General features: G+C 46.5%; 1 protein-coding gene across 4 annotated transcripts in view; it reads right to left on the reverse strand.

Moving 5' to 3' along the window:
- The window catches only part of DENND1B (DENN domain containing 1B), a 269,544-nt gene extending 251,475 nt beyond the window's left edge, over nucleotides 1-18,069 (reverse strand). For 2 of the 4 annotated variants that reach the window (XM_065936314.1, XM_065936316.1), the window contains exons 1-2: nucleotides 17,956-18,069; nucleotides 6,485-6,549 (exon numbers count right to left, since the gene is read on the reverse strand). In XM_065936314.1, coding sequence (XP_065792386.1) covers nucleotides 6,485-6,549; nucleotides 17,956-18,011 — 121 coding nt within the window. In that variant the 5' untranslated portion in view covers nucleotides 18,012-18,069. Of the gene's footprint in view, nucleotides 1-6,484; nucleotides 6,550-8,676; nucleotides 8,785-17,955 lie in introns of those variants that run through there. The other 2 variants (XM_065936315.1, XM_065936313.1) reach the window with 1 other exon arrangement.
- Nucleotides 18,070-27,630: the final 9,561 nt, after the last annotated feature.

The raw sequence follows: 27,630 nt of genomic DNA on the forward strand, positions 1-27,630 counted from the left end.
CTAGTGCGCCTGGGGTGAGAGGGACTCAGGAGTTCCTTAACCAACGCGAAGCTGGAGCAGAAAAGCACAGTAACCGCGTTTTACTCACAGATCCACCCCCCCAACTCTGGGCAACATGTGAAGTCTCCTGGACCATCTTATGCTATGTGTGATTCACCAAAGTTCTACTCTCTACATGCCATGGTTTTCTGGGGTTTTCGGCCTGCATGGAGGGGTATCAACGGGCTTCAAGGCGGCCTCCACAAACACACGTACATGGCGCGTGTCCCAGTAAATCCTGTGATGGGAGACAGGGGCAGAGTGGATGCGGGGCCTGAATGGGGGTGGGGGGGCATGAACACAGGGACCCCAAACAGCCCTGCCCCAGGCAGAGGGTTACAGGCCAGTAACGTCCCTGCAGGGCTTCCCTGGTGGTTCAGTGGTGAGGAGTCCACCTGCCGACGCAGGAGACGGGGGTTCGATCCCTGGTCCAGGAAGATCCCACATGCTGCAGAGCAGCTAGGTCTGGGCACCACAACCGCTGAGCCTGTGCTCTGGAGCCTGGGAACCACAACTGCTAAAGCCTGCACACCCGAGACCCATGCTCCACAACAAGAGAGGCCACCACGGTTAAGAAGCCTGCTCACTGCAATGAGAGGAGCCCCCGCGTGTCACAACTAGAGAAAGCCCACTCGCAGCAATGAAGACCCAGCGCGGCCAAAAATAAATAAATTTAAAAATTAATAATGTCCTCGTTACTGCCCACCAGCCAGCACACACTGCGGATCACGTCCACAAGGGCAGCCTCTGTGAATTCACTGGATCAACGTGAATCTGACCAATGGTCAGACACCAGGCTCAGACCAGTTTCTGTCCTGCATCTATAAATACCCACTAAACATGCCAGCGACTGCGCTACACTGTTCCTTAAAATTACAGTCACTGGGTCACGGGCTGGTCCTCGAAGAGGTCACTCGGAGCAGGGCAAGCAGATGCTAAGACATGTCTACACGTCTCTGTATTACTATCTTAGAAGTACCTGAATAACGTGATACAGGCAGAAGCAAAATGTGATGAATCTGTGTAAACAGTATCCCTCAAGGCGAAAAGTTGTCAAATGCAACAGGGAGCTCAGCAATACCTTGTTTTTGCAGGGCATGGAGGACACAGTCAGGGTTCTCTGGCCTGAGGTTGCGATTTAAGAAAAAGGAGACAGTCAAGACTGTTCCCCTGAGCTGGAGATCAGAGGATGGAGCATCTGATGCTGCCTGGGCTGGAGAAGCTGATACAAGTGGAAAGTGGGGGGCAAGGTGGGATCTGCTCCTAAGAGAAGTTACTCTCTCTGGCTAAAGAGAATGAGATAAAGAAAACAAGATCTGCTAAAAGACACACGGAAAACCACCAATAAATAAAAATGTTAGCTCAAAGATTCACTAAATATGGACACAGAAATCCTACAAGTGGTGCAGTGTGAATACCACAAGGACAAAGCTCAGTAAGCGTTGTCGAATTATACCTCATTCATTAATTTCCCAGAAGACACTGTATTCCTGCTTACTGTACCACATACAGTTTATACTCCAGTACTAAAGAACCTCGTGATGAAAGTGAAAGAGGAGAGTGAAAAGTTGCTTAAAACTCAACATTCAGAAAACTAAGATGATGGCATCGGGTCCCATCATTTCATGGCGAATAGATGGGGAAACAACGGAAACAGACCTTATTTTGGGGGACTCCAAAATCACTGCAGATAGTGACTGCAACCATGAAATTAAAAGACACTTGCTTCTTGGAAGAAAAACTATGACCAACCTAGACAGCATATTAAAAAGCAGAGACATTACTTTGCCAAAAAGGTCCGTCTAGTCAAGGCTAGGGTTTTCCCAGTGGTCATGTATGTATGTGAGAGTTGGACCATAAAGAAAGCTGAGTGCCAAAGAATTGATGCTTTTGAACTGTGGTGTTGGAGAGACTCTTGAGAGTCCCATGGACTGCAAGGAGATCCAACAAGTTGATCCTAAAGGAAATGAGTCCTGAATATTCATTGGAAGGACTGATGCTGAAGCTCAAACTTCAATACTTTGGCCACCTGATACAAAGAACTGGCTCATCTGAAAAGACTCTGATGCTGGGAAAGATTGAAGGTGGGAACAGAAGGGGACAACAGAGGATAAGATGGTTGGATGGCATCACCGATTCAACAGACATGACTTTGAGCAAGCTGCAGGAGTTGGAGATGGACAGGGAGGCCTGGTGTTCTGCAGTCCATGGGGTTGCAAAGAGTCGGACATGACTGAGTGATTGAACTAAACTGAACTGATTTCCCTGTGCAAAGCTACTACACATGAGAGCCAACAGTGGCTCTAGATTTAAACATGCAGTGAAAAGTGAGAAAGTGTTAGTCACTCAGTTGTGTCCAACTCTTTTGCGACCCCATGGACGGCAGCCCGCCGGGCTCCTCCATCCATGGGATTCTCCAGCAATAATACCGGAGTGGGTTGCCATGCCCTTGTACAGGGCATCTTCCGGACCCAGGAATCGAACCCAGGTCTCCCGCATTGCAGGCGGATTCTTAAAATATCTACGTGTTATCAAATCTACTAAAAACCAATAGACTGAGATAGAGACTCTGGAGCCAGGCTACCCTGGGCAAGTTTTCTTCATTTCTGCCCCCAGGGTCTTTGGTCAAGTATGCAGGACTGACTGTCCGTGACTCTGGCACCACACAAGTAGGGGCTGCGGCTCCTGCTGCTGGCGGCGCGGGCACGGGGCCAAGGACACAGAACAGAAAGCAGGGGTGTGGGGGCGCCGCCTGAAGAAACACCCCAGGAGGAGGCGTCTCCCGCCCCCCTCGAGCAAAAGCCGCTTTTCAGTTCCCTGAATCTTCCCGGGGAAAGCGGAGGCGGCACACCTCCAGTAAGCTTGGCAGTGAGAACTGCAGGCAGCCCGTCCCTGCCGGCTGCACCCGACACCTGGCAGCGAGAAAAAGACGGTGGAAGAGGCGTGATGACAGCGGCCGGCTTGGAGGTCTAACGGGAAGAGCACCTGGCTCTCCGGGGGCTGGGGTAGAAGCTACCAGAGGAGCTGCCCTGCCTGGAGAGCAGCCACACAGAGACCCCCCAGCACCCAGCCCACCGACACAAGAGGCAGGGGCAGGTCAACCCACTCGCAGTGGTGCTCAACGCCCCGTCACATTTCAATGCCCTTGAAACAAGTCCAAACAGGTGAGAGGAAGACTGTTCCTCACCAGGGCCAGACATTATCAACTACATCTCAACAATGCCATTTCTTTTCTTTTTTTTTTTTTTAAGGCTATTTATTTATTTGGGCTTCCCTGGTGGCTCAGCAGCAAAGAATCCACCTGCCAATGCAGGAGACAAGGGTTCGATCCCTGAGTCGGGAAGATCCCCTGGAGAAGGAAATGGCAACCCGCTCCAGTATTCTTGCCTGAGAAATCCCATGGACAGAGGAGCCTGGTGGGCAACAGTTCATAGGGTCACAGAGTGGGACGTGACTTAGCAACTAAACAGCAACAACAAAAGTATGTATTTATTTATTTTGGTCATGCCCCAAGACATGTGGGAATCTTAGCTCCCCAACCAGGAATCAAACCCATGTCCCCTGCACTACATAGAGTCTTACCCACGGGAACTGCCAGGAAGGCCCTATGATGCCACTTCAAATCACTAACTACATCCTAGCTAGTGAGGGTCTGCCTCTGAAGAGATTTATGATCTAAATCATTCAGGATAAATAAAGGAAGTTAAAGTTTCTCTATTAAAAAGTAAACAAGAAACATGCCAAATACCTTAATTATCAATCTTAGCATAAACCAAGTTTACCGTGACCATCATACTTCCTACTGGATCAAATAGACGGTCATCAAAAAATACACCAATATACTGAGAAATAACAACTCATTCAGAAAATGAACCAATGTTTTAAGAAGGGCAAAGAGCACTTAAATTGATTTCCATTCTCCTATTCCCTGCTAGCTGTTTAGTGTATCACTCATGATGATCTTGTCACTGCACTCTCCACCCCTACCCCCACGGATGGCTACTTTAGGACTGGCCAGGCCCAGACTGACTTGGGTCACTGGGACCCAACCTTCTGGGGGATTTGGGGAAAGAAACTACCCCCGTTAGCACCGTGACAAGCCAGTGTCTGCCATCCCCCGAGTTATAAACAAGAAGCAGGGCTCAAACTTATCTGAGAGCCACGCCAGCGCCACAGGGCATATGAGGCTCCCAGCGTCTGCACTGCTGTGGGCGGCAGGACACATGCAGAAAGACGTCTCTGATGACCTACTTCCAGGCTCCCTTTTATGAAATATTAGGTTCCCTTATGATTTAAGCTGGTTTTATGCTGTACCCTAAAACATTATAATTGACACGCCTTGTTTCACATGTCCATTAGAACATAAGAAAGTCATCCACGTTCATGTAAATGTTAGCAATAAAAAGTGTCCTATTTTAAATAAACTGATGCACATATGAGACTCGTTATATAAAGGGCTCTCACTGACAGTTAAATAAAAATATCCCAATAACTTTCTGTAGTAATTTCTGGACATTTTCCCCTTCAATAATTATCAATAAAACAGAAAACTAGCTTAAAAACATTTAGAAATATCAAACTCTCAATCTGACATAAAACTTTAGTTATATAGTAGCATTACTTTTTAGAGCACAGAAACAGTTAACTGTTAGACCCTAAAACATTAGCCAAGTTCACAGTATTTAAGTCACAATCAAAAAAGAACTGCTGCTAATGCTTTTTACATAATTAAGTTTAGCTTTTTAAAAAAATTTTTAGACTTTGCTGCCAGTGAGCCATTTTAATGGAATACGTGGGTAGGACAGATTAACTGCCACCTACAGAGAAGCCAAACACGTTTATTTTAACCACTTATAATATTTGCAACTTCATCGTGCTAGATAAACAATTAAAATACCAAGGTTTTTCCAATGAGCAGTGATTTAAACAATAACGAAACCAAAAGAGCAAGAAGGTAATAAAAGAAGGGCAGGAGTACAAGATGCCTACTAAAAGGCTAGCTCCTAAAAAAACAGTAAAGGCAGAGAGAGAAGGTAAGGAGTAGACCACTCGGGACCCCCCAACACAGGCACAGAGCTGGTGTCCACGAGGCAGGCCCACCCTTTCATCAGGAATCAGCATGCATTCAAAATGGCAGAGAAACCCATGCTGCCCAAAGGAATTTAGCCTGTTTTACAAACACGTCAGATCAGCATCACTTCACACACCTTAGCTGATGTTACGGTAGATATTGTGAAGATTTATTCCTATCGTAAATGCACTACAGAATAAATTTAAATTGGAGTTGGAAAAAAAAAAAAAAGTAATGTATCCATTGGAATATTCAACGAGACCTTATTTGGGCCTGGAGAGAACGTAAGCAGACTAATACACGCAGGACAACGGAACATAACCTCTTCAACCGGAGAAACCTCAGGTACAACCTAGGATCTCTCCCCGCCTGGGGCAAACCTGACCACAGCTGCGGCTCAGAGGCCTGAGCGGGCAGGCAGGGCTGCTGGGCCGGACCGGGCCTGCCTTCCTACCTAAAATTAGCCCTGCCCACCTCACCGCGGCTGGGTCGGGCGCCTCTATTTTAAGGTGCGCGACTCCAAATTGCTTAGGAGCATGTAATTGCGGGCCAGTTTGGGCAGCTGAGAGTGGGGAGACTTCCCAGCCAGGCTCAAGAGTGGACAACCAGTCTGGACAGAAGTCCCACACTGACTCATCATGCTATCTGGGGTCTAAGTCCACAGGTGGCGGCGTCACCCACGGGAGATACCCACGAGAGGCGCAGCAGGGGACAGAAGGCAGAGGAAAGGCACGGGGCCAGACACTGCCTCCTCGTACCCACCAGCCCTGCCCCACCACCCAGCGAGCACGCACACACACACCCCCATCCCAAAAGCAGGGGGAAGCTGCCTGAAGTCATGATCCTAGGGTGTCCTCATCATCTCGGGAGATGAAGATGTAGCACTGGCAGCTGAAACCCCTTCCCAGTAATGCCCCAGGGCTGTCTGCCTCCCTCTGAAAGCCCCTGGCTCCCAGAGTAATGCCCAAGAGAGGGCTACCCAGTCCACATTCCACGTCTGGGGACCTGAGGCGGGAACCGGCATGGCTCCCGCCTGTACCGGTGAGAAAATTTTCACCAGCATTTTAAACAGGAGCTCAATTTTCAAGAAGGAATGAAGGATATGAAAGGGTGCGCCGTTCCACCGTAACTAACAATAACGTCATCAACAAAGCTGTGAGTTACAGGGTGCTTACACACCCCTGAAATTTAAGCTGCACAGATAACATTCCTGATTCCTACCACCTCAGAGCTAAAAGTCAGTCTCTATTTTCGGACCGGAACTTGAGACACCAGACACAGAAGGTATATTTAATACAAGTCCTATCCTGATACCATCGCATTCCGCTTGTCTACAACCTGAGCATTTCTTCTGAACTAGCAAAACACACATACCTTCATTTTCGGAGGCATGACATTTCACCTTCAATACCAAGTCAAAGGTTCTTTCTGGATTTTCCCTGAAAGAAAAAGAACTTTGTTAGTATTTTTTTCCTCTGACAAAGTTTATATTCTCATAACTCTAATAGTTAATCTTGTTCTTGTCTCAATAGATTCTATGTAATGATATGACCAGGCTTCCCAGGTGGCTCTGTGGTCAAGAAGCTATCTGCCAATTCAGGTGAGACTCAGGTTCGATCCTTTGGTCGGGAAGATCCCCTGGATAAGGAAGTAGCAACCTACTCCAGTATTCCTGCCTGGAGAATCCCATGGACAGAGGAGGCTGGCGGGCTATAGTCCATGGGGTCACAAATGAGTGGGATGCAACTTAAAGACTAAACAACAACAAACTCCATGATCACAAGGGAGAAGAAATAAAGCATTCTCCTAGTTCAGCAACTTAAGCGCACTGAGGCTTAACAGTGCAGAGACTTTGGAAAAACATTTAACTTCTGAGTCTGCTTTCTCACCTAGAAAGTACCTTGTTAGGGTCACAGAACAACTGGGAGGATTACAAATCACATAATACATGTGGAAGTACTTTATAAAGTATTAAGTGCTGTATAAATAGAAAGCATTGCCTCTACCTTATCAAATCAAAATTGAAAAGCCAGAACGTTCCTAAGAGGCTCTACCTTTCCCCACCAGCAGAGCTTAACGGCAGGTTCTCTGGTTTTTATCAAAGGACTTGCAATATAGACACAACTGAGTGATTGGTTCCACCTGCCACGTTCTAGAGCACCATGAAACACTCATAATGGTCCTTAAAAGTGGAACTTTGCATATATTGTCTTGAGACAGAATTACAGTAGGGAAGCACATTTTAAGTACCAAACTATACATAGTCCCCGAGGCCAACCCAAAAAGATAATGTCAACTATCTGGGAAAATTGGACTCCTGCTTCAATATTGGAATTGATCACTAAGAACAGTATGGTTTTGCTTCATTCAGAAGTTACCAACATTCACTAAATGCTCACACATTCAAGGTATACTTTATTAATTTCAAAAAGTGAATGGAAATCTATTGAGACATCTTTAGAAACATCATGTTCTTTTCAACAGTTCTGTTTTAATATCTTTCTGCCAGAAGATAAAAGATCAAGCAACGTCTGATACCACAAAGTCCATGTGACCGAAGTGTTCATGTATTTCAGTTATTCCTGCCACCAGAGTCCTTGGCTGGCTGTGCACTGGCTGTTTTTAATAATGCATTTCCCTCAAGAAACTAACAGCTATTGTTGGCTCCTAAGTAAGTGCTCTGTTTTTTAAAATCTATTACAAGAATCTAGAAACAGAAATTGACAAGCCATATAAATTACTCTGCAAATATACTGCTTCCTCAGCCGTCCCATTATTAAGTCGCTTCAATGGAAATAATCTGAACTCAGGTGAGCCTCCCTCCTAGTCCAGTTAATGTCAAAAGGTATACTTTTTAAAGTCCCATACCTAGCACCCTCCCCCAATATACCAAACACCGAAGAAAATTATTTGCCTAAGTCTCTAGAACCTCTCTTAAGCGTAAATATAAAATACTCTGTAACACTGGGAAATGTTAAAGGCTTTTAACGCTAAAACAAATATATACAGAATATTCGTGAACTCGGGTTGGGGTGGGTGGTTTAAGAGGGTGTCAAAGGAAGAAAGAAGGAATGTTTTTGCAAAGTTTCCGGAGGAAAACATAACACTCCTGCCCTCCAGGTAAGTGAAGGGAAACCACCACGCTGTTCAGGCTTCTTGCTGCTGAAGGTCCTCAAGAAAGGCCCCGGGTGCACCCCAGGGTGCTGCAGACCGCACAGAAAACGCTCCCTCCGCGAGCCCCGTCCGCCGGCGCCGGTATTCCACGCCCGGGGCACCCTTCTGCCCTGAGACGCGCCCGGAGGAGGGAGACCCGGCGCCGCCGGTAAACACCCGGGAAGCGCCGGGAGGGCAGTCACGCCCGAGCCGCCGGCCCGCCCGGCGCGTGGGGGGAGCCAGCCTCGCGTCCGCCCGCCGCCCGGGACCCGCAGCGCCGCGCCGGCGCCCAGGCCTCCGCCCCGGCCGCGCGCCCCCCGCCGCCCGCAGGCCCGCGGCCTAGGCCGCCCGGGGGAGCCGGGGCTGGGGGCCGGGGTCCGCGGAGGGGCCCCGCCGCCCCCGCGCGCACTCACTTGGTCCTGCAGTCCATGGCTACATGTCGCGGGGCGCGCCCGCCCGCCGGCCGCCGCGGGAACGGCTGCGCGCAGCGCGGCGGCCCGGCCCGGCGGAGAGGCCGCGCCCCGCCCCGCGCCTCTGTGACAGCGCGGCCGCCGCCCCCGCCCCCGGCCCGGCCGCCCCGCGCTCCCTGCCCCGCCCGCGAACCAGGAAGTGGGCGCGGGGCGCCGGCGCGGGGCCGCCTCACCTGAGCCGCGCGGGCGCGAGCGGGGCGCGGGGCGCGGGCCTCCCCGAGGGCCCGCTGCGCACCCAACCGCCAGCTGCTCGGGCGGCCGCGGCGCCCCCGGAGCCGGCCCCGGCTCGGGTGGGGGGGCTCGGGGCCGCCGACCCCCGCCCCGGAAAGTCAAGAACCAGACGGCCCCCGGCCCCCGCGGTGCGCGCCGCCCCGCGTCCGAGCACCCGTTGACCCTTGGTGTGGTGTTGGGGGCGGGGGGGGGGAACGACGCATGACTTTCAGGCTGCACATCCCGAGCTCCAGGCGCCGCGCTCGGCTCCGGGCCTCCCTGCCACTGGGCCTGGGTACCATACTCCTAGCGGATCCAGAGCCGCCCCCGCCTGAATCAGGAAGGTTCAGAGGTGCACCTGCTCAGGAGCCCAGCCCGGCAGCCGAATAACACTGCTCCACTGGCCTTGCACGTCGTCCGGGACACAGACCTCCCCCCCACCCACCCCCGTCTGCCACGTGGCCAAGGACTCACTTGCGGACCCATCCACCGAGGGACAGGCCTTGCAGATGCAGCCCGAGGGTAGAGGGGCCTGAACTAAGAGCTGCTGCGTGCAGAGCCCTGGGGAATGCGGGAGCAGCTTATACGCACCGTCCCAGCCCTTGCGGTCACTACGTGACAGGCGCTTTCACCAGCATCTTATGGATGAAGAAGTGGGCCAAGCCAGCCCCATGGTGATGGGCAAGCCGGACTTCAGGCCAGGTCTATCCTACTGCCTCTCTCCCTCTCGTGTGGCCTCCTGTGTAGGATCTACCGAGAAGAGAGGTAGAAACAGCCTTACTTAGGATGGACATGCGAAGGTGGCCCAGGGCTGGGCCGTTACACAGAGACCTTCCGGAGAAGGCTTCTCCCGTCCGTTACCACCCCTGACACATGGCCTGGGTGTTTTTCATCCCAACAGAGGTAGCTTCGCACCTTCTTCATGCAAAATGAAAGAGGATGAGAAGAAACCAGATGTGGTATGAATAGAGTGAGTCATGAGACAGACAACTCAAACATGGCTTGGGAATTAAAGAATTTAGAATCAAGAAGCTAAAATTAAACTCAAGTATACCAGCCCTCAAACATTTTGGCCAGAGATGACTGTTACTTGGTGAACAAAACAAGATGCATGGCGTAGTCACAGACCTGGTGGCCTAAAATGAGCACAGAACATAATGGGGAAACAGAAAAATTATATTTTGGCAAATGTGTTGTCATAGCTTGACTTGGGGTGAGACACTTCAGTTTCTCAGTTCCTACATTTGTAAAATGGGAATTATTACTTGTGTATCACATGAACAATATGATGTTCAAGTTTAATAAAAGTGCTACTAATTGTGTGATCTTTTGAGAAATCATTCTGTGGATTTCAGTTTCACAATGAGGCAAAATACACCACATTGTCTTTTTTCCCAAATAAAACTCTTCTCTACTTAAGAAGTTACTATAGTCCAAAGCCTTGAAAACACATCCATAAATTCAAAAGCCACTTCTGCTCCAAGCAGACTTCTCCTTTCATTATAATTAATTCTTCTCCAAAGAAAGGAACCCTACCTGAGGTGCCTACAGGAGTTTTTAATTTGTGGTGAGGTACTATTAATACAATTGTTTTCCCCAACCATTTGTTGGGATTTAAGTGACAGTCATCGCTGAGTGGGGAAGATCCCCTGGAGGAGGGCATGGCAACCCACTCCAGTGTTCTTGCCTGAAGATCCCCTGGACAGAGGAGCCTGGCGGGCTCTAGTCCATGGGGTCACACAGAGAAGCGACTTAGCCCAAACGCACACAAGTAACAATCATACCCCTGCATATTTTTTTAAAATTTACTCTAGGTGTATATAAAGAGGAAATACTACATGTGTACACACAAAACAAATCTTTTTTAAACCAGCTTTTAGGCTGAGTATGATGAAGAGGTTTATGTATCCTGATACTACTGAGGTAAAAGGGATAGAAACACAGATGGACACAATTTGTATGTTTGTTTAAAATTACTGAAAAAAGATAATGTATACAGTTACGTTTTTGTAAAATACAGTTATGTTAGTGATGTTTTATTGAAACCAGTGGTATAATTTTAGCAGTTTTAGAACTTTTGACACAACTGGTAGAGAACTCTACAAAGGGCAAGGCTTCAAAGTGGTGTTAGATCTTCTTAATATCATATTTCAGCAGTAATATTTCCTACTTGACAACTAATGTGAGCATATTTCTCTCTCAGGACTACAGAGAGAAATATTTCTACTATGGGAGAAATAACCTCACATATGCAGATACCACTTTAATGGTAGAAAGTGAAAATGAACTAAAGAGCCTCTTGATGAAGGTGAAAGAGGAGAGTGAAAAAGCTGGCTTAAAACTCAACATTCAAACAACCAAGATCATGGCATCCGGTCCTATCACTTCATGGCAAATAGATGGGGAAAATGTGGAAACAGTGTCAGATTTCATTTTCATGGGGCTCCAAAATCAATGCAGACGATGACTGCAGCCACGAAATTAAAAGATGCTTGCTCCTTGGAAGAATAGCTATGACAAAGCTAGACAGCATATTAAAAAGCAGATACATTACTTTACCTACAAAGGTCTGAATATTCAAAGCTATGGTTTTTCTAGTAGTCATGTATGGATGTGAGAGCTGGACCATAAAGAAGGCTGAGTGCTGAAGAATTGATGCTTTTGAACCGTGGTGCTGGAGAAGACTCTTTAGAGTCCCTTGGACTGCAAGGAGATCCAACCAGTCAATCCTCAAGGAAATCAACCCTGAATATTCATTGAAAGGACCGATGCTGAAGCTGGAGCTCCACTACTTTGGCCGTCTGTTGAGAATTGACTCATTGGGAAAGACCCTGATGCTGGGAAAGACTGAAAGCAGGAGAAGGCGGCTACAGAGGATGAGATGTTTAGATAGTATCACTGATTCAATGGACATGAGTTTGAGCAAGCTCTGGGAGATAGTGAAGGACAGAGAAGCCTGGCATGCTGCAGTGCGTGGGGTCGCAAATAGTCAGACATGACTGAGCGACTGTAACAACAACAGTAGTCAAAGTACATAGTCTGTATGTGATCAAAGAACTTGGTCTATAAGCTAATAATATTAAAATGTTATGAACTTATTTTCATTGTGTGTGTGTGTTTGTAAAGAATATATATTCCTCAGCTCTTGGGTAAGGTGTCCTAGAAATGTGTCCTTGGAAATTCTCTGGTGGTCCACTGGTTAGGGCTCTTCACTCTCACTGCGAAAGGCCCAGGTTCATTCCCTGGTCAGGGAACTAAGATCCCACAAACCACATGATGCAGCCAAAATATAAATAAATAAAAACAAAAAATACGTCCTTGATCAAATATTATGTTTGTGCTTTTGACATCTTCTATTACTAGATTTGCATCTGCTTGATACAATTCAATTAATTAAAAAGATGACTTAAAATCTCCTAATTGACGATGGATTCATCTATCTCAGTTTAAAGTTCTTCCAGTTTTTGCTTTATATACTTTGGGGCTGTGTTATAATATGCAAGCCACAATATAATTGTTATTTCTGCCTGGTAAATGTAACATTATGTTGTGACTTTCTGAAACTCTAGCAATGCTTTTGCCTTGATGTCTGAACAGCTTGCTTCTGATGAGTATTTGCCTACTAGTAGTATCATTATCTGGAGAAGGAAATGGCAACCCACTCCAGTATTCTTGCCTGGAGAATCCCAGGGATGGGGTAGCCTGATGGGCTGCAGTCTATGGGGTCACACAGAGTCGGACACGACTGAAGCGACTTAGCAGCAGCAGCAGCAGCAGCATCAATATCGGAGAAGGCAATGGCACCCTACTCCAGTACTCTTGCCTGGAAACTCCCATGGACAGAGGAGCCTGGTAGGCTGCAGTCCATCAGGTTCCTAAGAGTCAGACAGGACTGAGCGACTTCACTTTCACTTTTCACTTTCATGCATCGGAGAAGATGGCAACCCACTCCAGTGTTCTTGCCTGGAGAATCCCAGAGATGGGGGAGCCTGGTGGGCTGCCATCTATGGGGTCGCACAGAGTCAGACACGACTGAAGCGACTTAGCAGCAGCAGCAGTATCAATATATCTCTTTCATTCTATTACATCAAAACTTTCTAAGTCATTATGTGCAGATTTATCTAACTAATGTGAATTCTGACTTTCAATCTAGTCTGATAATCACTCTTAGATTGAGCGTTTAAACCATTGCATGTTTTATAATTGCTGACATATTTGGATTTATTTCCACCATCTCATGTTGTACTTTACATTTGTCTTCTCTGGATCTGTTTTCTTTCTCTCAAGTTTGCCTTCTTTAGAATTAATTTTTCTTTTATGCCTTTATTTCTCCCTTGTTCTAGCTTGGAAGTTATATAGTCTGTTCCTATTCACTTAGTGACTATCCTAGAAATTTTAACAGGAAGATTTATGTGATTAAACCCAGAATTTATCAATACATCAACCTTCTCTCAAACAACACAGGGACCTTTGAAATAGTCTCCAAAACTACAATACATTACTGACGTTTTATACTGTCGATGTTTGTTTAAACTTACCCAGAAGTTTACCACTTGGGGGGCTCTTTTTATTATTAGTTTTTAATTTTTTAGTCAAGCCACACAGTACGTGGGGCTTCCCTTGTGGCTTGACTGGTAAAGAGTCTGCCTGCAATGCAGGACACCTGGGTTCGATCCCTGTGTTGGAGAAGGGAAAGGCTACCCATTCCAGTATTCTGGCCTGGAGAATTCCATGGGCTATAGTCCATGGGGTTGCAAAGAGTCTGACATGACTGAGTGACTTTCACTTTCACTTTCACAGTATGTGGGAACTTAGTTCCCTGACCAGGGATCAAACCCGCACTCTCTTCATTGGAAGCAAGGAATCTTAACCACTGGACCGCCAGGACCCCACTTCTTTCTTATTTTCATCTATTATCTCCCACCTAGGCTTGCCTTCCTTCTGCCTAAAATACATGCCATAGGTACTGACCAAGTCTCTCATTTTTTGTTTGGGTGAGGAATATATATATTTCACCCTCATTCTTAAAAAATATCTTCACTGATAAAGAATTCTAAATTGACATTTCTTTCTGTACAATGTCAATATCATTTTTCTATCTTCCAACATCTCCAGTTATAATTTGAACTTTGAAAGTAATCTTGAAGTATAATCTCTCTTCTATCTACTTCTAAGATTTTTCATTTGTCTTTAGACTTCTAGATTCTGTATAAAGTACTGAGATGAAGATTTTTTTTAATCCCTTCTTCTTGGTTACTCTACATTTCTTGATGCTGGACTGGTGAATTCCATCAGTTCTGGGAAATTCTGAACATCATCTTGGCTCCTCTTTCCTTCTAGGACTGTGACAATACACATATCTCTTTCTATCTTCTATTTCTCTTAACATCTCTTTCGTAGTTTCTTTTTCTTTATCATTCTAGGCTGGATTTTTGATAACTTTATAAATATCTTCCTTTTCATTAATACTTTCTGTGGCTTTGTCTCATCTGTTAAAGTCAGACATTTGGTTTTTTCTCTGTATTTTATTTCTAAAGCTCTGTTTGGTTATTATTAAACCTGCTTTCTCTTAAAATGTATAACTGACTAAGACCTACGTATAGCACAAGGAACTCTGTTCAGTGTTGTGTGGCAGCTGAATGGAAGGGGAGTTTGGGGGAAACTGGATACATGTGTGTGTACGGCTGAGTCCCCATCGCTGATCACCTGAAACTATCACAACATTGTTAACTGGCTGTCCTCCAATACAAAATAAAAAGTAATAAAAGTTTAAAAATCTGCTTTCTCAACTCATGCTTGAAGCCTTTCCCTAATTTCTTAAAATATACTTAACATATTTTAAATTCTATTTCTGATCATTCCAATCTCTGAAGCATTTGTGGGTCTGATTCTACTATCTGATATTTTCCTTCTGCCTCTTACTTACGGTCCCTTCTGTGCTTCTACATTTGGTGGTTTCCTTTTGTTCCTGGGAGCTTTAGACATGGAAATTTTGTGAAAGTTGGAAGGAAATTGAGTTCTCTGGAGAGGGTGTTCATTTATTGCTGGTAGATGTTGAAACTTTTCAGACCACCCTTGTGGGATCTGGCTCTTGGTTACGAATACTCCAGGAGGATTAACTCTGCTCCAGAGTTTGAGACAATCAGTTTTCCTTGAATCCCTTTGGAATGCCAGGTTCTGTTCAGTTCAGTTTACTTCAGTCGCTTAGTAGTGTCTGTCTTTGTGACCCCATGGACTGCAGCATACCAGGCCTCCCTGTGCATCACAAACTCCCGGAGTTTACTCAAACTCATGTCCATTGAATCGGTGATGCCATCCAACCATCTCATCCTCTGTCGTCCCCTTCTCCTCTCGCCTTCAATCCTTCCCGGCATCAGGATCTTTTCCAATGAGTCAGTTCTTTGCATCAGGTGGCCAAATTATTGGAGTTTCAGCTTCAGCATCAGTCCCTCCAATGAATATTCAGGACTGATTTCCTTTAGGATGGACTGGTTGGATATCCTTGCAGTCCAAGGGACTCAAGAGTCTTCTCCAACACCACAGTTCAAAAGCATCAATTCTTCAGCACTCAGTTTTCTTTATAGCCAGGTTCTGAGGGGCATCCTATTAGATTTCCCACATAAGGAAGAGGAGTAACAGATGCTCAAGCTCAACCAGTTTAACAAACCCCCTCCATATGGAAAGTGCCTCTGGTGACTACTTTACTGGTTCCTGTCCTCACGTTATACCATCACCAAGTACTGCTTGCTTTCTTGACTGCCCAGGAGTGCCTTTAACATTTTTCAAAGCATGTAATTCTGAATTTGTAATTAATTTCAGGAGAAATTTTGACTAGACATCATGATTGACTAGTTTTGACTATACTATAAAAGTGGACTAATAACTTTTGATCCACCTAATAATGTCTAGGTTTCCCAGGTAGCTCAGTGGTAAACAATCTTCCTGCCAATGCAGGAGACCTGGGTTCAGCCCCTGGGATGGGAAGATCCCCTAGAGAAGGGATGGCAACCCACTCCAGTATTCTTGCCTGGAGAATTTCATGGACAGAGGAGCCTAGGAGGCTACAGTCCATGGGGTCACAGAAGAGTTGGACATGCCTAAGTGACTGAACAAGAACGATAATGTCTACCTTCCTCAAGTCATACCCAAATAGCCTCTAACTTATACACCCTTACATAGTAATGTTATGGAGAAATCAAAGTTCAGGGCATTTAGTGAGACTAGTCTCCTGCTTCAAAATGTATTCAGTTCAGTTCAGTCGCTCAGTCGTGTCCGACTCTTTGTGACCCCATGAACTGCAGCACGCCAGGCCTCCCTGTCCATCATCAACTCCCAGAGCTTACCCAAACTCATGTCTATTGAGTTGGTGATGGCATCCAACCATCTCATCCTCTGTCATCACCTTCTCCTCCTGCCTTCAATCTTTCCCAGCATCAGGGTCTTTTCTTATGAGTCAGTTCTTCACATCAAGTGACCAAAGTATTGGAGTTTCAACTTCAGCATCAGTCCTTCCAATGAATATTCAGGGCTGATTTCCTTTAGGATGGACTGGTTGGATCTCCTTGCAGTCCAAGGGACTGTCAGAGTCTTCTCCAGCACCACAGTTCAAAATCAATTCTTTGGCAATCAATTCTTTGGTACTCAGCTTTCTTTACAGTCCAACTCTCACATCCATACATGACCACTGGAAAAACCATAGCTTTGACTAGATGGACCTTTGTTGGCAAAGTAATGTCTCTGCTTTTTAATATGCTGTCTAGGTTGGTCATAACTTTTCTTGCATGGAGCAGGCATCTTTTAATTTCACGGCTACAGTCACCATCTGCAGTGATTTTGGAGCCCAAAAAATTAAGTCTGTCACTGTTTCCATTGTATTGGGTTGGCCAAAAATCTCACTTGAGTTTTTCCATAAGATCTTATGGGAAAACCCAAACAACCTTCTTGACCAACCCAATACTATGATATCCATAAAGGTAATCCCTGGCCTCCTAACCCCCATCCATTTACACAATGTATCCATGCAGAAATAGGCCTTAGACATAAATGAAGAGACACTGATAACCGGAGTACCTTGCCCAGACAGCTCCATCCCCTGTGGAGTCTGGAAAGAGGAACAATATTGGCAGCTCTAGAATGGAATTTCTTAAATAACACCTTAATATTGCTTTGAGTTTAAAACAACTTTGCTAGACTCAAATGGACCATGAGCTTCATTTTATTTCAAGGTTTTCAATTCCAGACAGTCAACTTAGAAATGAACTTTTAGACACAACCCTCTCATGAGAACATGAGATCCAAATGAGGCATTCCCTAAGAGTGCATGCTGCACTGTCTCCTAATATTCTTCCTGGTGAGACTTCATTAATAGTACGACCACCTTCATTTATTATGGAAGAAAAACCCTTTTATATAAAGTATATAACAAGTCAAATTTCTTGAAGTCTTTAGAAAACTTTCTTGAAAATATTTTAATAGGACCTGCCTCTTAATACCAACTGAGATAGCATTGTTAAAAAGAATATTCTTTAAGTGTGTTATTCCTTTTATACTTAGCACCAATATCATGAATTTGAATCTAAAGGTAAAAATCTCTTTCAGAATGATATATGAACTACTTTTAAAATAGAGAGAAAGTAGATGAGATTTGGAAGCAATCTCTCTCCTGAACATATTCTGACCTTGAGTTGTTTTCACATCTCTTGGCCTGTAAAGATAGCAGTCAATATTAATTTGAAAGCCACCTTCAAAAGTTGTCTTCCAGTTTGGAGACAAAGGGATCAGATCATTCTTAACGCCTTTACTACCAAATCTTTATAAAATTCAAATGTTTATAAAATATCCAATGTTTATAAAATTCAAATGGAAAATGATATTTCTTTCTTCTGCTATTAAACTTGTAGTAAAAAAGACTTTTAGTGAAATTCTCAAAAATAATACAGCAAAGAGATTCTCTTTCCCCCACCACCCCGTTTCTGATGATTTGCCCAAAATTATAAAGTCACACTCTCTTACCTCTGACCACTTTCAGCTGGTTCACTTTTACCTTTGTCCCTTGATTTGCCAGACATTGGAGAATTTTAAACTGTCCTTGCAGTTAAGAAAAAAGAATATTCCGAGCAGAGTTATCAACGACGGATGGGAAACAGAGAAGACAAGCTTTCTTGGTGACTCTGGCTTGCAAGAAGCAGAGCAGTGTTTGTGTAACCCTGTGGCAGCGCGTGGGAAACACTGCTAACCCCGCCCACCAGACACTCCACAGAAATAAAGACATCTGCATTGTCGGCGGCTCTGCTCACACCCACCTGATACTCTGCAGAGCCTGAGTGATCACACCCGATGAACAATGACAGTGGAATTTACTGGAAGGAAGCAGAAGAGCGGCTAATGTGATGTTACCAGTGCAACGCGGTCAGTAATCCTTAGAAGCAGCCGTCATCCGGATGCAAACAGAGAGATGATTCCAACAGATTCCTGTGCAGCAAGTTCTTCGCTAAAACAGTGACGAGGCAAACATGACATGCACTCAGCTCTGAGCGACTCTAGGGAGAAAAAGAACACTGCATTTTCTAGGGAGAAAAAGAATACCAGCAAACAGAACTCAGTTAAATACAGCTTTACACCTTTACAGGTGCAGCAGAAGGTCCCTGAAGTGGTACACACAGATTCTAAACTCCTGAATGTTTGACTATTCTCCACTTCCTTACCGCTGCAAATAAGAAGATGCAAATCAAGAAGGACTGAGAGGTCTCCTGGTCGTCATCTTATCTCTCTGCTGATTTTTCTGATGTCACAGATCCGAGACATAGGTAAGAACCTGCCAAGACAACCTCGGCTCATAATCTTCCCTGGAAGGAAGGAACCATGGATGGAAGCTCCATGAAACTGATCGAGGTCTTCCTGGTTTGGTGGGGATTTGCGTGCTTTGTAGAGAGGACTCAGTCTTGCCCGCCTTTCCTCATTGTGCACAATTTCATCAGCCTTTTCCTGCACTCTGGAGCTTGCTGATCAGGATGGCTGAGCAGGGCAGGAATGCAGGAGGGCTCAGGACCGTGACTCAGCCCCGCATCTTCAGCCCCTGCACCTGTGGAGGCTGACTGCTCTGTCGCTGCACAAACACCTCTCGGACCTCCCTTCACTCCGTCTGCGTTGGACTGCGGACCAGGAACCGAGGGCATTAGTCTGTGCGCTGTGAAGGGTAACTGTACCGTGTCCTCGCCATGGTTACTTAAGAAAACTACCAAGGGACTTCCCTGGTGGTCCAGGGGTTAAGAATCAGCCTTCCAATGCAGGGATGTGGGTTCGACCCGTGGTCGGGGAACTAAGACCCCACATGCCTCGGGATGAGGAAGCCTACAAGGCACGAGAGATCCTAAATGATGCAGCGAAGATCCCACATGCCACAACTAACGCGACACAGACAAGTAAACAAACAAGTGAATAGTAAAGGACAGGAGAAAGAAAACGACTGAATGGCCGCCAGTTATTCCTATTCCGTGACGATGGGAGGCCTTCGATCCCCACGTGACCTGTTTCTTTCTGTCGCTGATGTTTACCACAAGCACGGTGCTCTTCCCCTTTAAATAAGCAGGTGTGAACTCTTAGGTAGGTAGTCCTTGCATGACTTCGTGAGGAGTGGCCTGACCTCAGAATTAGAAGGAAGGCTTTGAATCAAGTGGCCTGTGATTGAGTTAGGAAAAACTCACTCCAGCAAGCCAGCTGGCAAAACAACTTCCAGTTTGTGAAAGCCAAAATAAAAAAAAAGTGTCTTAACATTTGAGTCACCCTGTCATTCCACGCACAAAGGCTCCATGTACAGAGCAGAGCCACGAGCCTCTCCACATCTGCGCGTGTCCTTTCTGCCAAGTGCTTTATGTTCATGTTTTATTAGCTGGGTCTCTCGCTCGTCCTGCGAGGTATAGATTAGCAGGTGAAGCAGGCACTGTCCATGATGAGACAGGAAGCAAATGCTCCGGGGACGTTTTATCCCAGAAGCCCGTGTGGAGGGATATGCTTTTCCCCACCTGCTGGAGGCACCAGGAAATAGAAGTCAGCCCACAGAACACCAATGAGCCATTCTTAAAGGCATTTTCTTTGTAAAACACATATATTGCTTCTTTCCTCCATTTTCCTCTCTCCCTTTCTTCCACTCCCTTTCTCTCACTCACTCAACAAAAGCAAGCAAGTCTTCAGCAGGTTGGTATTTCAATCCAAAATTATTACCATATGGCATCTGCTTCTTCTATCTTTACCTACCTAAATTACATGCATTATTTACAATTTTTGAGGTCATTCATTTCTTTAAAGGTCCTCTGTACAAGCTGTAGGATAAACAAAAGCATTTATATAAGAAAATAAAAGAATGTTCTATAAGTCTGCTACATGAAAATAAAAGATGCTGGAAGACTTTTACGCTGTGATTTTATAGATAACGAAAGCTAAGTTGAAACTTTCTTAGTGTAATTAGTTCATAGACAAATTGCATCTTTAGGGACAGTCTTGGTCTAGAGAAACTGGATTTTCTGGTTCTCAAAGATGGAAAAGCAAAACTAAAGTATAAGCCTCTATGAACATCCATAAAAACACAAAATAGACCTTCTAGTATGATTCTAGTTAGCTTATATTATATATTTGTTGTGTGAGTCTCCATTCAACACAAAATTTTAACCCATTACATTAAAAGTACATATTGGGAAAAATTATGTGGTAGGAATCTTTTATGTGAGAAGAGAGCCTAGAGAAAAAGATAAAACCAATGATGATAGCCTCTGCGTAGTTAAGCTACGTGCGGTAAGAGAAGGATGCTAGGAAGAGCTGCCTGGCTCTTCACTACCACACAGAAGGTCTAGTTCCCTGACCAGGGCTCCAACCCAGTCCCCCTTCATGGCGAGTGCAGAGCCTTAGCCACTGGACCAGCAGGGACATCCCTGCCTGGGTAGACCCGAACTAGCAGTTATCTCAGGTTGGGCTCAGTCACACGGCCCCTGAGCTGATGCTCAAAGCTCAACTTTTATCGAATATCCACTGGGATTCCTGCTTTTCCAAGTTGCATCCTCTGGCTCCAGGCCATGTACCTGCCTGGTGTGTAGTTGCCATGGTCCTTCCAGCTCTTGCCCTCTTCCTTTAAATGAACAAAGACTTTAAAGATGCCACCCTTTTGTTTTAAGCTGTCTTAAGTTTTCCTGAATACCATCACCTCCTCCAGAGGACTCTATGTATCTTGGCTCCCAAACCGACTTAGTTGGAGCATGTGACCGGTATTCTCTAGCTGGTTATAAAGGTGAGTCTACTCTTTGATGATGTTCAAATTCTTTGCCTAGGCTAATATTTTTATCATTAGAGACCACATAGATCCTGCTCTCATATGGTCTAGTTAATAGAGACCAACAATGAACACGTTATTGTTCAGTCACTAAGTCGTGTCCAACTCTTTGTGACCCCACGGGCTGCAACCTACCAGGCTCCTCTGTCCTCCACTGTCTCCTGGAGTTTGCTCAGATCCATGTACTTTGAGCCAGTGATGCTATCTGACCATCCTCTTCTGCCTCTGCCTCCAATCTTTACCAGCCTCAGGGTCTTTTCCAATGAGTCAGCTCTTCATGTCAGGTGGCCCAAGTATTGGAGTTTCATCTTCAGCATCAGTCCTTCCAATGAATATTGGGTTGATTTCCTTTGGGATAGACTGGTTGGATCTCTTTGCAGTCCAAGGGACTCACTCTCAAGAGTCTTCTCCAACACCACAGTTCAAAAGCAGCAATTCTTCGGCGCTCAGCCTTCCTTAGAGTTCAAATCTCACATCCACACATGACTACAGGAAAAACATGGAAGTACATAAACAATAAGATTTCTAATAGCAATTAGCTCTAAGAAGAAAAGAATGGCGACAGTAGTGGTGGAGAGACAAGGCAATCCTTGCTAAGGCGGAGACGTCTGAGTTACAGACCGCGGGGGTGCGAAGATCCGGGGTGAGGCTTCCTGACCAGGATTACAGGTCATACAGAGTCCCAGAGATGAGGACAAACACAGCACATTTAAGGAAAAGCAGGGTGGCTGGTGAGCAAAGTAGGAGATAAAGTCAGCTGAGGTGGGTGGGGCCAGATTGCAAAGGAGCTCTGCAGGTCATGGTAAAGGCTACAAACTTTATTGTACTTGCAGTGAAGCTACTAAAGGAGAATAAGCTCAGGGGAAAGAAACAGATAGGAAGCTGTCCATCAGGCCACTGCAGCCACCGGGAAGAGCAACGGTGCTCGGACTCCAGCTGTGCTGAGAACGCTAAATCAGGCTTCACAGGTCGCTGCGGGCCAGGAGGGATGTGAGGGTGAGGAAGGAACCCCAAATTCTGCTTTGATCAATAAAAGGCTGAAAGCCTGCCAGCCAGCCAAGTGAAGAGATGGCCTAGGCTGCTGATGCTCAGGAGAACCAGCTTGTACTTGCAACTTATGAACTTGAACTGTCAGCATCGCGACATCCAGGTATTGTAAGCAGACAAAGTTTTGGCAGGTGTTCTTATCCAGTTCCATCACTTCATGCGAGGGGATACAGGGGGAAAAGTGGAAGCAGCAACAGATTTTATTTTCTTGGGCTCCAAAATCACTGCAAATGGCGACTGTAGTCATGAAATTAAAAGACACTTGCTCCTTGGAAGGAAAGCTCTGACAAACCTAGACAGAGACATCACTTTGCTGACAAAGGTCTGTCTAGTCAAAGCTGTGGTTTTTCCAGTAGTCATGTATGGATGTGAGAGCTGGTCCATAAAGAAGGCGGAGCACTGAAGAACTGATGCTTTCGAACTGTGGTGCTGGAGAAGACTCTTGAGAGTCCCTGGGACAGCAAGATCAAACCCATCAATCCTAAAGGAAATCAACCCTGAATATTCATTGGAAGGATTGGTGCTAAAGCTGAACCTCCAATACTTTGGCTACCTGATGTGAAAAGTTGAACCCCTGGAAAAGCCCCTAATCCTGGGAAAGATTGAAAGCAAAAGGAGAAGAGGGTGGCAGAGAATGAGATAGTTGGCATCACTGACTCAATGGACATGAATCTGAGCAAATTCCAAGAGATAGTGAAGGACAGGGAAGCCTGTCCATGGGATTGCAAAGACTCGACACAGCTGGGCGGCTGAACAACAATGACAGCATAAATGGAAGTGACTGGCATGCTTGGGGCCCAGCGACGGGTTACACTTTTCAGACTCTAGTTACCAGCTTCTTCATCTTCTCTGGATGTTCTTCAATGGTTCTTTGCCCCAGATGATGCTACACAAAAGTGAAAAAACAGAGTCCTATTATTTTGATGATAAATGACAAAAAGCTTAAAACTACAGTGAGAAAAGCAGCATACATTCAAGCACGGGAAGAAGAGAACTGTGTCCTGCTTTCTCCACAGAGATGTCAGTGCCCGTGGCCGCCTCACACTCTGCGATGCGGGTCCAGGGGCCCTGTGGAGGAGCCTGGCAGCTTCGTGGGGCCAGGACAGGGTCTGTGGAGTCACAGGGCCTGCAGGATCAGGACACGGTCTATAGAAGTGACCTGTAGGATGAGCCCAGCATATCCTGAGATCAGCGCTTGGCTGCTGTGAGCCGAAGGGAAGGAGCCCCTCCGTGGAACAGGTGCCCCCGAGTACAGGCAATTCCTGCCAGACGCCCTGAGCCGAGAAAGGCACAGTCTTTGCTGACTCACTGCATCCATGTCTGTCCAGTCAGACTCAGGCATGTGCTGATGAATGTGTCAGGACTAAAGCCACTTGGGCTGTGAGTCTCCATTTAGTTTGTTTGGCAAGCATAGAATCACGTCCAACCGTTAAGTTTATGAACACAGTGTTAAACGGTACCAAATATTAAGGCATACCTAGATGAGGCTCTACGCCATCTATGAAAGAGGGCAGAGATATTTCAAGGGCAACTTCGAGCCATCTGTGGTCCCACCTTTTAGGAGGGAATTCAAAGCATAAAAGTACAACAGGGATGGAATGTCCGAAAGCCTCTCATGACAAGTCTAACTATGCCTGAGTGTTACCACACCACGCTGTGCAACGGCCCCCTGCAGCCCCGCTCAGCTAAGGCCACCACGTGAAATCAACCCCAAAACTCAATTGGTCTGCCATCTAGATAGACACAACCTGGCCTTTTTAGGCCCTAAAATCAGATCTCCCCAATTTCTCAGAAGAGCCAGAAAGTTGGAGAAGACGGACTATGATAAAGAGATGATTGTCATGAGAGAAGCCGCAGTCTGCATTTAGTGATTTTGTGCATGGCTACTTTCAGGGACTCTGTCAAGCACACCGCGAGGAGATTTTGACTTTGAGAAATGTGTAGAGAAACCCACAGAAAACCTCTCACAACACACGCTTTCTAGCTTGTTACTCAGCGGTTCAGGGGGTCTTTAAATGTTTTCTCCTTCCTTTGTTCTCCTCTTTTCATGAAGAAATGCAGTGAGCATCAGTCACAACCCGGTACTGTGCCCAGGGTAATTTTCTGCAAAAAAGTCACAAGGTTTTATGAAAAGTTATGTGGTTTCCTTAAGGACAGTTTGCCTATTACTTGACCTCAGGAAGGAAAAGAAGGAAAATTACATGCCAAGAGATTTACTGCAGATTTTTGAATGTATTTGTCATCTTCACAGTCGAGTGAGGCCAAAGTTTTCTCCCTCTGACAGACTGGACTCAGAAAGAAAACTTCCCCAAAGTTACACAAATGGACTTCACACCCAAATCCTTCTGGATCCCAACAATCAAAACACAGGATTTTACCAAGTGAAGCACAGTTAGACTAAATAAGCAAGTCAGATTGTGCCAAAGTTTAAGAAATGAGGTCCCTAAATTCCTAAAACCTAATCAACACTCAATTTCCTCCCGTCTTTAAACCACAGCGCCAGCAGCCCAGCTGCCCGCTGTGAGCGTCCTTCCTCACCGATTACCGTGTGCGCAGCACGCCTGCTGCGTCAGCGCTGAAATCAATTCCCAGACAACGGTGCCGCCTGTCACTGTCCCGAGGCACCGCGCACGCGCGCTGAGTCACTCAGCCGCGGCCGCCTCTGCAACCGCAGCCCAGCAGGCTGCCCTGGCCAGGGGATCGTCTGCGCAAGGATAGTGGAGTGGGCCTCACGCCCTCCTCCCGGGGATCTTCCCGCCCCAGGGACTGAAGCACGTCCTGCCATCTCCTGCACTGGTGGGCGGGTCTCTACCACCAGCGCCACCGGGAAGCGAGTTCCGAGGCCGCGCTGCTCCTGAAATAAGGTCAGCCCGGTGCGCACAGCCTGGGGCTTGCTGTGACCCCCACACCTCACTGGCTTCTGACGTGCAGGGCAGAGCAGGCAGCATCCTCTTGCTTCCGTCTTTCCGCCTTGCTCCTGCCCTGCCATCAGCCACCTCACCCGGAAGACGCGTCGTCTCCGTCCCGCCCATCCTTAAACTCCCCACTCGGGGCCTTCCTCCTGCACGGAAACCCTTTCCACTGGTTTTGGGCCACAATCATGTGGACTTTTGTTTCCATAGCCCTTTTAGCCACTTTCCAGCTATTTGACAGCTCTTTGCTTTTTTTAAACATATAATGATTTGGGCACACTGATTTTGATTTTTTATGATTTCTGCTGTGTGTGTGTGGTGTGTGCCCTCTGTAATACCCACATAATTTGGGGGCCATTTGTATTTATTATTTACTGATTGAGCAAGACAGTGACGGGATGGTCACCAGGTGAAGAATGATAGATGGCACATTATTGTTATTCCAGAAGTCTTAAAACTCCGGATTTCACTGTTTTCAAGATGGGTCCATCTAGAAAGCTTCATGGTTTCCATAAGATTCTGATAGAGAAAAGATATTTGGCTAACTATATACAGTTACGCTTGAAACAACAGAAAAAGCTGAAAGAGGAAATGAAAAAAAATATTTCACATCAGTAGAACTGAATAAGAATTCTCCTGTGAAAAAGTTCAGATGGCTTAGAATGTGAGTACTTAATCAATGATGTTATTGCTCAGGCAATTCGAGGCAGGGGAGGAGAGGAGAGACTCCTCACCCAGGGGCGGTCTAATGTGAGGTTCTGTGCGGCCGGCCACTCTCTTCTGCTGCTCCTCTCCCCCAAATGTACCGAAACTATGTCCTATTTTATTCATTCATCTCTTCAATGACAGCAAATATTTTGGAGTGCTAACTCTCCTAGCTCCTAGGTAGGACACTGACCTGCACAGACTGGGGATTTGTTTTTAGGAAACAATTCAGCTTAGTCTGAAAACACATGCGCTTTCTGCATTTCCACAAAGTCCCATCACTGCGGCCTGGCCTCCCATCACACCCCAGCGTCCAGCCTGGGAAAACTGGGGTGCAGGAGCGGCAGACGCGGAGGCGGGGCCGGAGGAGCTCAGGGTCAGACGTGGGGGACCCCGCTGCCCCAGGCTCGCCGCTCTCTCCGGGCTCTGCTGATGAAATGCGGGCTCCTGCCCCAGGGCCTCCTGAGCCGGCAGCGGCTTCTCCCTCTCGGCCTCTTAGGATGAGAACGAGTTTACGGATAGGCGAGCAGCTAAGCTCCGACTTTTAGGACCTCAGCGACCTGCATGCTCAAGAGACCTTGGCCCAGGGTGACCACCAGCAGCTTTTGCCCAGAGAGACGTAGTGCTTTGGGCTTTAGGCACACAAAAAAAGCCTCTCCTTCGCTAGCTGACGAGTATACGAAAGACTGCGTTCCCTTCCGAGTTCAGCGTGCAGGATCGCCTCTGCCCTTACGGTTTCGCTGAAGCCTGATCCCCTCCGCTGCAGGACGCGAAGCACGCGGTAGTCACTGCCTCTAACCAAGGGTTGCCTCAGCTGGTCCATCAGCTATGATACTCCCAGCACAGCCGCTACCTGCAGGGTCATGTATCTACCTTCAAAACCCTGTCCACTGTGCGGCTTCCAGGCAACCGCGCCATCAGGGTTTGTATTCACAGGTTGACAGGATAAATACAGTTTCTTGTCCCATCACCAGGCAAGTTACCCATTCAGAAGCTTGGGCACACCTCTGCCCTCATTCTTCATAGCGAATAAGCTCTCTGCTTGCCCAGCTAGGGAGCAAGCAAGGGGGCCTGTTGTTTGCTTTTGCTCCCCTCTGCTGCAGCAGGGGCCCCAGTAAAACCTGGCCTGAGAGAAAAAGAAAACAATGTATCAGACATCTGGTATATCCCTGTCAGTGTTTCTTAAAAAAAAAAAAAAAAAAAAAAAAACCAAAAAACTAAAAAGCAGCATTTCTATCAGTGCCTGAACTCACAATTTCCAGACTGAAAATTACCAATTACTAAAAAACAAAAGTCAGCCCAGGAAATCTGAAGATCTGGTTGGCTTTACTGACGAGTCATGAAGCAGGAAGCCGTCCATCCGGCCACTAGAAGTTTCCCCCGGGGGGGTTGTGTGAATGGAAGGTCTTTATAGGAAGAAGGGAGGAGCAAAGGGTATGTCAGGAAAAGAAAAGATGGTTTTTAGGTCAGGACATCTTTGAGAGAAAGAGAAGGCAAGGGTTTTATCACCCAGATTGGCTCTTGCTGGCGGTGGGGAGGGGGTGGTGGAGAGGGTCCACAGATGACTTCACTGATGCTGAGATTACATTTCTTGAGAAGATCATCAGAAACAGCAGTTAAGTACTGGCTTGCTGTCATGGGGGTGGGGAGGAGGAAGTGACTCCATTTGGGGCCTGTCATTTCATAATTAACATAACTTCAAGG

Source organism: Muntiacus reevesi, chromosome 5 (assembly GCF_963930625.1).
Source record: "Muntiacus reevesi chromosome 5, mMunRee1.1, whole genome shotgun sequence".
Lineage (NCBI taxonomy): Eukaryota > Metazoa > Chordata > Mammalia > Artiodactyla > Cervidae > Muntiacus > Muntiacus reevesi.